The 12,262-nt window shown below is 44.7% G+C and overlaps 1 protein-coding gene across 1 annotated transcript in view; it reads right to left on the bottom strand.

Moving 5' to 3' along the window:
* FLT1 (fms related receptor tyrosine kinase 1) overlaps nucleotides 1–12,262 on the bottom strand; it is a 192,028-nt gene that overhangs the window by 8,300 nt on the left and 171,466 nt on the right. The window contains exons 24-29 of the mRNA XM_036456250.2: nucleotides 11,808–11,919; nucleotides 10,177–10,276; nucleotides 5,260–5,365; nucleotides 4,838–4,980; nucleotides 2,223–2,307; nucleotides 397–491 (exon numbers count right to left, since the gene is read on the bottom strand). Of these exons, the coding sequence (XP_036312143.1) occupies nucleotides 397–491; nucleotides 2,223–2,307; nucleotides 4,838–4,980; nucleotides 5,260–5,365; nucleotides 10,177–10,276; nucleotides 11,808–11,919 (641 nt within the window). The remainder of the gene's footprint in view (nucleotides 1–396; nucleotides 492–2,222; nucleotides 2,308–4,837; nucleotides 4,981–5,259; nucleotides 5,366–10,176; nucleotides 10,277–11,807; nucleotides 11,920–12,262) is intronic.

Raw genomic sequence — 12,262 nt, forward strand, 5'->3', positions numbered from 1 at the left:
GCCCAGTGTAGCTATGGGCATGGCTTCCCTCCCTGTCCCACCTGGGATCTGATGTTTGTTTTGTTCACAGTCATCAGGCTTCTTTCACTTGAGGCACTGTGCTTCCTGTGTTTGGACTGCCTGTTTTTGCTGCAATTTTCTGCATATTTTCTCTTCCTAAACCTTAGTCTTCCTTCCCAGAGCTTGGTGCTCATATGTCCGAGTTTATCTCCTCCTCCCTGCCCTAATGGGGGGGGGGGGCGCGGAATGTATTTTTCTATAATGCCTGAACCTGATAGTTCAGAAGGGCAACTAGCACTCAAATATCCCCATTAAACCACCTTCCCATCATCTTCCTTCATTTCCCTCCCCCTCCCCCACATCAATTGCTCATAGAAAAGACACGAGCTTCCTTACTCAATCTTTAGCGAGGCCTTGGGTTTGCTCTCAGTCCAGGTGAAGCGCTTCAGCAAAGGGTTGGCCAACAGAGTGCTACCGTCCACCTGGTAATCCTGGCGGGGTAGAAGGAAAAGGTTACACTTCTTGCTTGACCCACAGGGGTCCACACCGAGTCTGGGGAAGGGTAAGGGAGAAGCACATCTAAAGTCTCTCCAGGCTCTGTCCTCACCTTTCACAACCCCTGCCCATTAAGACAAAACATTTTCTTCATATTGGAAAGTCTAAACTTTAGTTGTAAGAAATGCCTATTCCCAGTGACTTGAAGCCCTTCTTCCTGAAATTGGAGAAAATAAATTAAAACAAAAGGGGAACCTGCAGGTAACAGATGAGCATTTTTCATAGTGAACTTCTATGCAAATTATTGTGTAAATATATTAAAACTAATTCTGACAGATTACTATTGGCTATGAGAGTGCTGTTACTTGGTGGCTATGATATGCAAAAATTCTGAGAAATTATAAATATATGGTTTAATTTTTTTCTTGTAGATTCTGTGGAATTTTCAAGACCCCTTGGTCATAGTTTCCAGCAATTCTATTTTCTTGTTGTTTCATCTTTAGCATTGAGTTTATGCAGATTCCTCATTACTCCATTAATAGGCCATTTCCAGTAAGTTGTGCCATGTTTTGTTCCTGTCACCCTTTGAATCTGTTACTGGCTGTGTTCATGTCCTCAATTATCAGTAAACAGGCCTAAGCCAGCCAAGAAGCTGCTGTCATTCCCACTATATTCGGGCAGGGAGGAAGGAGGGGGAGGGGGAGGGGGAGAGATCGTCCATGTTTGCTGAATATCATATCCTTGAACCTAAAACCTAAGTACTAAACAGCAAAACAAAATTTCCAGCTACTTTACCTTTGCATTCTTGGCTTGTTTGTAATACCTTAACATGTTTAAATTACCCTTTCCTCTTTATCTGGTGTTTTTGAAGAGGTTTTGGTGTTTTTACAGTGACTGTGCTACATGTCATGACCACACTGTTTGTGGTCACTACCTTCACACTGCAGCTGGTTTACAGGCCTCTGTAGGACATGGACATCACCAGCACTTCTCACACTCTAGTGAGTCCCCAGATGGGGCAGAGTCTGACTCGGTGAGTGTGGGCGGGTCCTAAGAGCCAGCATTCCTACCCACCAAGTGGCAGCAGTGCATATCTAGAGATCACACTGTGGTGTAAAGGTCTGTGAGGCCACAGGGCGCTCTTGCTCAGCACCCCCTTTCTTCCCTGATTTTATCAACCCCAGGTCCCAGAGCTTTCAAGAGACAATGAACCCCTTGTGTGCCAGGCTGCGTAGATTGCTCTTCCCAGTGCAGCGGGGGAGGAACATGGCTGTTCAATCTCCAGGACCTTCATGGAAGGAGCATAGGCCCAGGCAGACTTCTTCCAGGACCTCAGGCTGCTCTTAGAGAGAGTTCTGTTACATCACAAAGGCCCAGACATTCATAGTTTTGAGTTCCTGTGTCTTCTGAAAGTAGAGTTCCATCTTTGGTAGCCAAGAAGCTTATAAGCACACAATGAAGTTTCCTAAGGGACTAAATTATGACTAGATAAGGACTTGGACCCTGGAATGAATTCCGGGTCATCTTCAAACTATGGGTTTACTTGCTTTTCAATGAGCTCTGTATAACTGTGTTATTGTTAATCCCCCTGAAATTGCCATTTTAGCCACCACTCATTATTGGCCTGCACTCACTGAGAGCTACCAGACTACTGGAGTGTAGGCTTGGATGGAGTTTGGCCAAGAGTCTTGCCAGGGTGCATTAAGTGGGTTCATTCCATTACTTACATTAAAAATAGAGGTGACATTTGGTGAAAGTTCTTCAAAGGTTTTGATTCTCTCCAGGCTCATGAAATTGAAAGCATTTACATATCTAATGAAGAAACATAAAGAATAATCAAGACAGGAACATGCATCCAGCTTTGATTAGACAGGAGACCATGGGCACCATATCTCAGCAACAATGAACCAAAATACCAGAAGGAATCATCTTACTCCAGAGACTAAAATTCCCCTAGCAGCCCTCCAGTGATGCCACTTCTTCCCATGGTTGTTAATCCACATTTTATGGCTTTGAACAAAACTCCAGAGGGATTTGAGAGAATCAGTAATGATTGGACATCTGGCCCCTTGTGGAATCAGAAAATGTCAGGCCTAGGACAGACCCGAGCAATCATCCAGTCTAAGCACCCTACATTACAAAGAGGAGGAAGAAATGCCCAGAGAAGTGACATGACTTTATCATGTGGCTGCCTACTTCTAAAAGGATGTGAGGGAACAAATGCAATGACCTGTCAGGGTCACACAGCTGATTTAATGGCATAATTGAGTACCAGAGTTGGTCTTATATATTCTGTTCTGTGATTATAGATTGGGAGAAATGGGTAATATTTGTGTGATTTCCCCACAACTACTTCCAGACCTTTTATTGGAGATCCTTTAGGAAAGACTGTCAAAGATATCCACCATACGGTTACTCATAAGACAAGTTCATCTACTGATTGAATTTTTCAGTCTGATACCCTGTCACTGCCTGCAAGACCTAGTTTCTTAGGCAAGCTCTCTATTGGGCCTAAGGCTAAGCAACATGCTGGAAGGGCCCAAATAACTTTGACATTCCCCTCCCCGATCTCTGACCCAATCAGACCCTGCCCATTTATTTAATCCAAGCTAGTTTCCTCATCTTTAAAAATAGATGGCTCCTCTGTTTCAGCTTCTTGAGCTGGTTGTGAAATTTGAGCAGTGCCACTGGCCTGCCACCCATCACCACAAATCTGGGCTGGCCACTGGGCCTCTAGGCTGTCAGTCTTTTCAGACTGTGCAGCTTTTCCCAGTGCCTTCCCTGGTCACCTGCTCGGTTTGTCTGGACTGAGGTCAGAGTCCTAGGGTTGTGTCCATGGAAGATAAAGATGCTGGAAAGCCCACAGGATAGTCAGCCCCCAAAAAGAGTCCTGACTGCATGGAACAGGGAGGGAGGGGCAGAATACCTGAGCTAGAAACTCTCTTCTGACACAATTTTGGCAAGCTATTCCTTTTGGAACCTTAATTTCCTCAACTGTATAACATGAATAATAATATCTCTTTCATAGGATTGTTTTGAACCTCAAAGGAGTTGGCATAGGCAAAAAGCCTAGCACAATGCCAGTCCACACACAGCATGTGTCTGTGTGACCATTAATACTGAATGTGTACGATACACTTTTAGTATAACCATTAGCATGGAGGTGTCATACATGTATAATCATTAGTAATAATGTGTGATACATGTGCAACAATTAATAACAACATATGTGACATATATGTAATTGCTAGTACTGAACATGTGTGATACACATATAGCCACCCCCCAGTGGGAAGCTCTCAAATATTTCTTCCCTACCCCTCTCTCCAATTTCCTCTGCAGTATTGAGAGATACGTTCATTGATCAGGTAAGACAGAAAAATCTAGTGTGTTTGTATCTAAGATCTTATGAAAAAAGTCAATGTTATTGGCGGGGGAAAAGATGAAGGAATTATTCTAGAACTGTGGTTCCCAACTTTTTTTTTGATCACACCCCAACTAACATTTCTAAAATCCATGCCCTTCTTATGACATGTAATTATTATTATTCAAAAAGTGAATTCCTATTCATGTGGAGAAGCCTAAAAGGCTTGGTCTTAACAAACTTCCAAAGAACATGGCATGAAAGAGAAAAATAAAAGAATGAAAGGACAGCTGAAGCACTGAGGAAGAAATCACTAAGAAATTGTTAAAATAATAATATGAAGTAATATAAAAAAAATAAAGTTTCAGAACATAATACAGAACTGAAGTACATAAATATGACATAATATGTCTTTATATACTGTACTAGTATATGAGGCCCCTAGAACCATAAGAAATGCAAAAAAAAATTAACTTTTAATAACTCATTCTCTAATTGTCCTCCTTAAAAATCAAATTGCCTCCCTTTGGGAGGGTGCCTCACATTGGGAACCACTGTTCTAGAATAAGATAGACTAAAGGAACTGAAGAAAATGCAAAGAGTTATTCTTGATTGGATCCTTCTTTTTAAGGTGTAAAGGACATTTAGAAAAATTTGAATACTTAACAATATTAAAGTATTATCAATTTCTTTGATATGATAATTTTGATGTGGTTACACAGGAGAATATCTTTACAAGATGTATACCAAAGTATTTAGGTGGAAAGTGTCATAATAGTTTAGGCCTTCTTTCAAATGCTTCATTAAAAAGAAAAATACACACACAGGGACTGTGCACAGATACATAGATATATAGACCAAATAGGGGTAACTTAACTACGGTTGAATTTAGGAAGTGCGGGTTTTTTTATTTTTATTTATTTTTTATCTTGTTATGTTTGAAAGTATTATAAAGTTGGGGAAAGAAAAAAGTCTTACCTGACATTTTCAGAACTTCCTGAATTAAACCGTGGAGCTGGAATATCTTCCTTGAAGTAGTCCCCAGGGAAGGCAGGAGTTGAGTATGTGAACCCACTGTTTCTTGTAAGTATGGCGTTTAGTGGGATATAGTCTTTGCCATCCTAACATACCAAAGATAGAGCTGTAAGTGCAATCAATTTTTGTGAAGCATTATAACACAGTTTCAACTATGTTATATTTATAATCTTAGTTGTGTTTTGGAAAGATAATTCAGTAAAAGATAATTATTGTGTATGCACCCCCCCCATTTATTTTTATTTTTATTTTTATTTTTATTTTTTACTGCTAATCTTAGCTATTAACAGGTATTAAAAGAACAAAACACCCCCTTGGCTTACACCCAAAAAGGCATTGGCTTCTGTTATTCTGGATAGCTTTACCTGTTGTACATTGGCTTGAAGCAAATCTCCTAGTTTTTCCACAAGTTCTGCAAATCTTGGCCTTTCTTTGGGGTCTCTGTGCCAGCAGTCCAGCATGAGCTGATAGCTGTTGGGTGAAAGCACGAGAACAATGGTTGGAGAGCAGCGGCGATGATACAGCTGCCCCACACACCGCACCCCAAAGCGAAGGCATATAGGATGATTAGCCTTCTTGTATGATATTTGCCTTTCTTTGTAAGTTTTGTTAAGCACACCAACACATAAATGGCTGTTTGGGCCAGGTCCTGCTGGTGGGGGAAAATATGTCCTCGAAGGCAGGTTAGGAATCCCCTCCAGAGCCCATCACAACTCTAGTTCTTTGGAGCGCGGAGTGGAAGGGCGTTCTGGGAAGAAGCAGAGCTATGAAAAGGAAAAACCACCATTCCCTGCAATTAGATCTGACATGCAATACTTCTGCCCTCACTGCCAAAAGCAGGACTTCTTAAAGGTAAAACATTAACACAGACACAAATATCAATGAGTGAATAGTTTGCAGTACTTATTAGATTATCAGGCTGTAACAGAGGTTGCTTGGACTTTTAAAAATATATATTTTAAGAGGGGAAGGAAGAAGAAGAGAGAGATGAGAGAATCAGTGATTGGCTGCCCCCTGCACTGGGGATCAAGCCCACAACCCAGGCATATACCCTGACTGGGAATCAAACTGTGACCTCCTGGTTCATAGGTTGGTGTTCAACTACTGAGCCACACCGGCCAGGCTGGCTTGGGCTTCTGAATAAGCATGTGGAATGTCCAAGTCCTCAGAGTTCTGATGGAAGCTGATGGAGAAATGTAGGACTCATATCACTTCCAAAAGGTGGCAGTCCACCTAACATGTGAATGTGTCATTGGCCTGGGCACAAGTTCCTTGCCTGTGGCTGATTTCCCCTCTCCCCAGCACATCAAAGGCTTCCTACCACTGAAGGCAGAAATACAGGCTGGGCTTCTGGACATAGAAACATTTGCCTTAATATTACAGAAGCTGAATCTTGTTCTGGGATTTCAATGTCAGCAGGTTCCTCTGAAATTCTTCTCCTCTGACATCTTAGAAATGAAGGTATTGGGCTCCTCCGTTGGCCCTGTCTGCAGGGACACAAGCCAGCAGTCTGCACACACACTGCCTTAAGGATTTATTCTTTTTGGGTTCTTTTGCTCTCTCCAAGAGATGTTTATTGTAAGTAATCTCTTCTTTCAGGAGATCATCTGGACTAGAGAGGACTCAGACTGTGTAGGATCAAAATCTGAATGGGCTGAGAATTTGGAACCGGGAGGGGGCCTCATCGCCACACCCTTTACCTAGTCAGGGCCTGGCATATAAGCACTCAGTAAGGATTTGCTGAAGGAAGGCAGACTGGCCTCCCGGGAGAGAGAGCACCTGAGCAGCTCCAGTGCTCTCTGACCTCTGCACTCCCAGCGGTGTGCTTTCAGTTGCACCAACAACCCCAAGTGTCTCTTAAGGATACCCCGATTTGGTTTCAAAGTATATGAAGTGGCTGGTAAAGACAGTAAGAGTATAGGAAGGTTAAAAAAAGAAAAGAAGAACGTTGGTGGGGGTAGGTAAAATAAAGAATAAAAGGTGGAACTACAGGCAAAGTTAATATGCAAAGTTTATGTCATGGTTCCCAGGTAACTGACAAAAAAGAAGGTGCAGTCAATTACATGATGCACATAAGCCAGCAGTTCAAAACAAACCAGGTACGTGAAGTCGCACAGCCATTCCCAGAACTGAAATCTGAAAGGAGGCTCTCCTAGACGCCACTCAACATCATTACCATGTAGGTCAGTAGTTGGCAAACTGCGGCTCGCCACATGCGGCTCTTTGGCCCCTTGAGTGTGGCTCTTCCATAAAATATCACAGCCTGGGCGAGTCTATTTTGAAGAAGTGGCATTAGAAGAAGTTTAAGTTTAAAAAATTTGGCTCTGAAAAGAAATTTCAATCGTTGTGCTGTTGATATTTGGCTCTGTTGACTAATGAGTTTGCCAGCCACTGCTCTAGATAATAATGACTTTGTGGGTGCGCCTTATTTATTTATTTATTTATTTATTTATTTATTTATTTATTTATCTTTATTGTTGATGTGCCCCATTTTCTCCCATTGGACACTATCTTTTAACGCTGGCCGAAGCCTTAATAGCAAAAAATGCCATTCAATAAAAACAGTTCTGAGAAACAAAAGTGTAGTCCGGGTAAACAAGTCCCAAGGTTCTAATTTAACCCAGGGATAAAGTTCTAGGTGCCCAGAACTGGTGGCACCATGTGGTCTTCAGACATCCTCTGCTTTCCTCATAGTTGGATACTGAGGTTCTGTTTTCTGACAAGTACCCAATAAACAGATGTCTGGAGCTCTGAGTAAGGGATAGGAGCTCATAAAAATAACTTGTGTGAATTGCACATTCTCCTACGTCTGTCCAAACCTATGGGTCAAGACTCTTCTCATGAGATGACTCTGGTTCCCGCCCACCCTTGCTTCATCTACTGTACCTATTCTCCTAACTCCCAGCTGGTTCCAAGAGTCTGTGAAGGCCCTTTGGTGAGTGTGGTGTGTGGACCAACGTTGGGTACCACTGCACTGGGACTCAATCACAGACAGAGGTGACTGGGGGTGAGGAAGGGAACTCTAACCCTGGGCTGTTGTCTCTGCTCTCTGGGAGACACACAGTCCCTAACAGTTCCTGACCAGCAGTGCCTCAGAGTAAGGGCTTAAGGCACTCATTCAGGCAAGCTGGGCCAGCCTGCGGTGACCAAGGTCTGAAGTAGCCAAGTCAGTCTGCACAGTCCTATGTGAATCTCATTTTCAGGTAAGTTTATATGTGTTACTCATTAAAACCGGTGGAAAAATATATATTACAGAGACAGGTGGTCACTAGACAAAAGCCAGATCCCTCTCCCCATGCTGCATGGGCCGTGGCGGAGTCTCGCCTGCTCCCCTCTGGCCATATTCAGGCCTAATCGTCCAAGCTTCCTTTATCTCTAGCAATAAACAGAGACCATTGGGAGAACGTTAAACATATCCATAGACAACCTATGAAAGGAAACCAAAGCAAGAAAGACTTGAACTGGGGAAACAAAGAGGGGCCTGAGACAGGAAGGACGGTTGGAGGCCCTGCTGGCTGCCAGCAGCATCTCCCACTGAGAAGCAGCTGCTGGGGATGTGAGAGTGAGCAGTGCTCTTCTGGGTTTTCTGAGCTGAAACTAGCAAGAGGAACTACCTACAATGGTTGCTATCTTATATTTTGATTCTTGGTTTCTGGTTTTCACTTCTTTTTCCTGAAATTCAATACAAATTATCTCAGCAAACACCAAAAGAAAAGAAAAAAATTAACTGCTTATTCCTTTATTGACAGACATCTGAGGCTCTGGGCAGAAAACCAACGACTTAGCATTAAACAGTTTTACAGCTCTAAGTAAACAGGCTTTAATAAAGTAAAGGGACACCAGTTGCACACAACTCAACAGGCCTTCTTGGAATAAGCTGGGGGCAAGCGCTCTGTGGGAAGGCTTTCAGTCTGAGCCACCACCCAGCTCTCACACACATGCCACTTTAAGCCAAGTTCAGGTCACAGAATCCCGGTTCTGAGAGCTGTACTCCGTCCTCACCCCGGCAACCTTCTAATGCTTCAGAATGGCTAAGGTTGAATTCTGTCCTTCTGAACCAACACTTCACGAAACTGCATCTTATTTTTTTTATCATTTCTGAAATAAATTGCTAGAATTAAGGAACAGTCCTTCCTCTGGCTGTGGGGGGCACCAGTGCTACCTGGGAGAAGTTTATGGGAAGACTTGAAGGTTTGAGAAAGTCGAAAGTCCTGCTTAGTCCACAGCTGATATGAGTTTGTACCTCTACCGTTATTCTGGACTGGAAGCTGGGTAAGACTTGGACATACACTCTGCAGATATGTAGTACAGTGTTGTGGACTTTGGACACTGCCTTCCCAGGCCTGAGTCCCCTGTCTTCCTGGCCCTCACCCTGGGTCTGACCTAACCTTGTCTTCAGACCTGAAGGAAAGAGACAGAGACCCTGCCCTTTGGCCAAGTCCGCACTTCCTCCATTCTTTCTGACTCCTCCCCAGAGGCCATCCCAGGGCTGCTGACAGGACCCCATTGTGTGGGTGGGATGGGGAGGGCTGCCTGAAGCTTCAGGAAAGGTGGTGCCGCCCTGGGGAGGCCCAAGTCCTTGTCAGCAGCTCAATAAAACTGCAAGTGTCATCACATTCCTGCTCAGGAAGAAAGGGCGTCCAAGAGAGGCAAGCGAGCCTTGAACAATGAGGAAGCCTCCTCACAGGGCCTGTCACCTTCCTGGAGTCACAGGGCTGCACAGCAGGAAGCCACCGCGAGAAGCTCCAGGCGCTGCAGCCAGTTCCTAAGATGAGTCTAAAGCGGTCTTATTGCTCAAGTTGCCTCCTGTGGAGTATAATGACTGATTCCATCAGGAAACCCCCCCACTTCCTCTCCTAGACCTCTTCCCCAACCCCCTCACAGGTCTTTAGTGAGGACAGAGGACCGGTCATAGGGGCTTCTAGCATTTTGTCTCTGTGACTGCTTTACTTATTTGGTTTCCACTTAGTGAGTGAGGACAAGGTCTTACATTTAGTTCCTGGGTGGTCTGTTAGTTTTGCCTGGATTCATACCTATAATTGAGTTTCTAACTTCAGTTCCCAGCCAAAGAGAGGCCTTGCAAAGCCACGCCAGTGGTCAGGAGAGGAAATAGGTTAGGATGGCTCAAGGTCAGGGTGCCTCACTCTGGAAGATACCCCAGCAGAGTTGGACCCAACTGAGGCTACGCAGGACTGGGATGCTGAAATGGGACAAATGGCCCTTTCTGAGGTGTCCTGCTGGCACGAGAGCTGTGAGGGGGGTGGAGGAGGTCCAGGGCTCACATTTCAGGAGTTGCATACTCAGGAGCCCTCATCCTCATGCCTTCCTTCAGGCGGCTGCAGAAGTCCTCGTCCATCTGCACTCCTGGGTATGGAGACCCACCTGCGCGAGACAATGGGGAAAGCACAGGGCACATTATGGCTTCAGGGCACCGAAGACTATAAGGGGTTCCTTTTCCTCCCTTTGAAGTGATAGTTTAGTAATAAATTCACAGTGACAGGAATGGATCTCTACACAAAGTACAACCCATACCAAAGCTCAGCAAGTGCCTGCTAGTGACACATGCTTGCCTGGCAGGTCCCATGGTGCTGGGTGTCCGATACCCAGGTCATTGCTCTCTCTTTGCTCAGGAGAGAGGGTGTCATCGGAAGGTCCCTTCTCCCTCCCCACAGGGAACTCTAAAGAAATCCATCATTAGACTCATTCCTTGCGTTAATAAACTTCATTTTAAAAGGCCAACGTCCCTTGTAGATTATTCACACCTCAGTGAGGGTGATTTTAATTCACTACTTTCCTGTAAACTTCTCACAAAACTGGGCACTCGTTGCTGTGCTAGGACTGAGGGAGAGGGGCTTTGAGCTCCAGGAGGAGCTTAATGTAGGGGTTGCTGTGGGCAGGAGTCTGTGCCAAAGGGTTCCAGGGGGCCTAGACTTTGCCTTTGGCGAGTTTTGCTGTTCAGGATGCCCGTGTAACCTTTCCTTTTAGGGGATTCTTGGCTAGGGATAGTGGTGAGCCCTGCCTCCTAGCCTGCTCTGTTCCAGACCTCGAACCTAGTCTATCTCACATGTGTTGTCTGTACTTTCTAGTGATTACTGCTGGTAGGAAGCAGCTGGGAGGCGTGCAGTGCTGGCACTGTGTCACTGCGGAGCCATGTGGCCGCCAAGCTGCTTTCAAAGACTGGAAGCAACAGGTGCCTGTCATCGAAAGCAGGGGAATGATTTCCACACATTACAGGAAACCAGGGATGCTACTGGGTGACTTTTATTTGTTCTAAAAGGCAAATTTTTGGCAAAGTCTAAAAGACTCTTGGCTAGACCCCACATTTGGGAGGCTTCAGAGCATCAGTGTGTGTCTGCAAGCAGATGTGGGCTCTGTGCACATCTGTGTGCTTGGGGCCTTGAACAAGGCGTCTAGCCACCCATCGTGGATATTTCTGGAAGTGGAATAACTACACCCAATGTCCCCATCGTTCATCCTGCATACACCACTGTCCAGGACTAGCTGTGTTTACATTAGCTGCTCTATCTAGGCCTCCTGCTCCTAACACTGGCTGCCTTGTGCTTGCTGGGGCCTTTCCTAGGAAACTCAGAAGGAGGCATGGGAAGGGCATTAGGAATCCGCGTGTTTGAGGAATTAGGAGGAGGCAAAAGACAAAGAAAGGAATAGCCAGATTGGCTGAATGTAAACCCAACTTCAGATTTGTACTGATCTGACCTTGCTTGTGTCTATGTAAAGCATCCTTACTTTGCATAGTAAGGATGCACCACTTCTCACCTGACATTCTGCACTAACCCACGCTCTGTGAGCGTTTGAGGTTCTTTTAGAAGCTGACCTACAGGTTGTATCTACCCAAAGGACACTCAGCAGACATTTGGTTCTTGTCTATTTGATCTCTTCCTTCCCCCAAACTTACCTAAGGAGAAGATTTCCCACAGCAGCACTCCATAAGACCACACGTCGCTCTTGGTGCTGTAGATTTTGTCAAAGATAGATTCAGGAGCCATCCATTTCAGGGGAAGTCGCGTCTAGAAAAGGGCAAGGGGGCCTTGAGCAGAAGGACATGCAAACAAAGCACATTCAACCCAAGTGCCCATAAGGTCACTTCCCAGATAACACTTGGCCCAGAAATCATTTCCTAGAGCAGTTATGGTTTCCTCACACAGAGAAAACGCTTGTAACATGCAGTTAAACTAAAAGAGAGCTGTGCGCTATGTGATTACTATGAAAATAATTACTGTTTAGTAACCCCCTCCTATGTATCAGCACTTCTTAACTCCATGACTCTGTAAGAAATCAGTCTTCCCAAAAAACCCGCACTCCACAGGGACCTGGAAAAGGGTGATCTGAATTGGAAGACATCCTGAAAAA

The sequence above is a fragment of the Pipistrellus kuhlii genome, unplaced genomic scaffold, assembly GCF_014108245.1.
Source record: "Pipistrellus kuhlii isolate mPipKuh1 unplaced genomic scaffold, mPipKuh1.p scaffold_m20_p_3, whole genome shotgun sequence".
Taxonomy (NCBI): Eukaryota; Metazoa; Chordata; class Mammalia; order Chiroptera; family Vespertilionidae; genus Pipistrellus; species Pipistrellus kuhlii.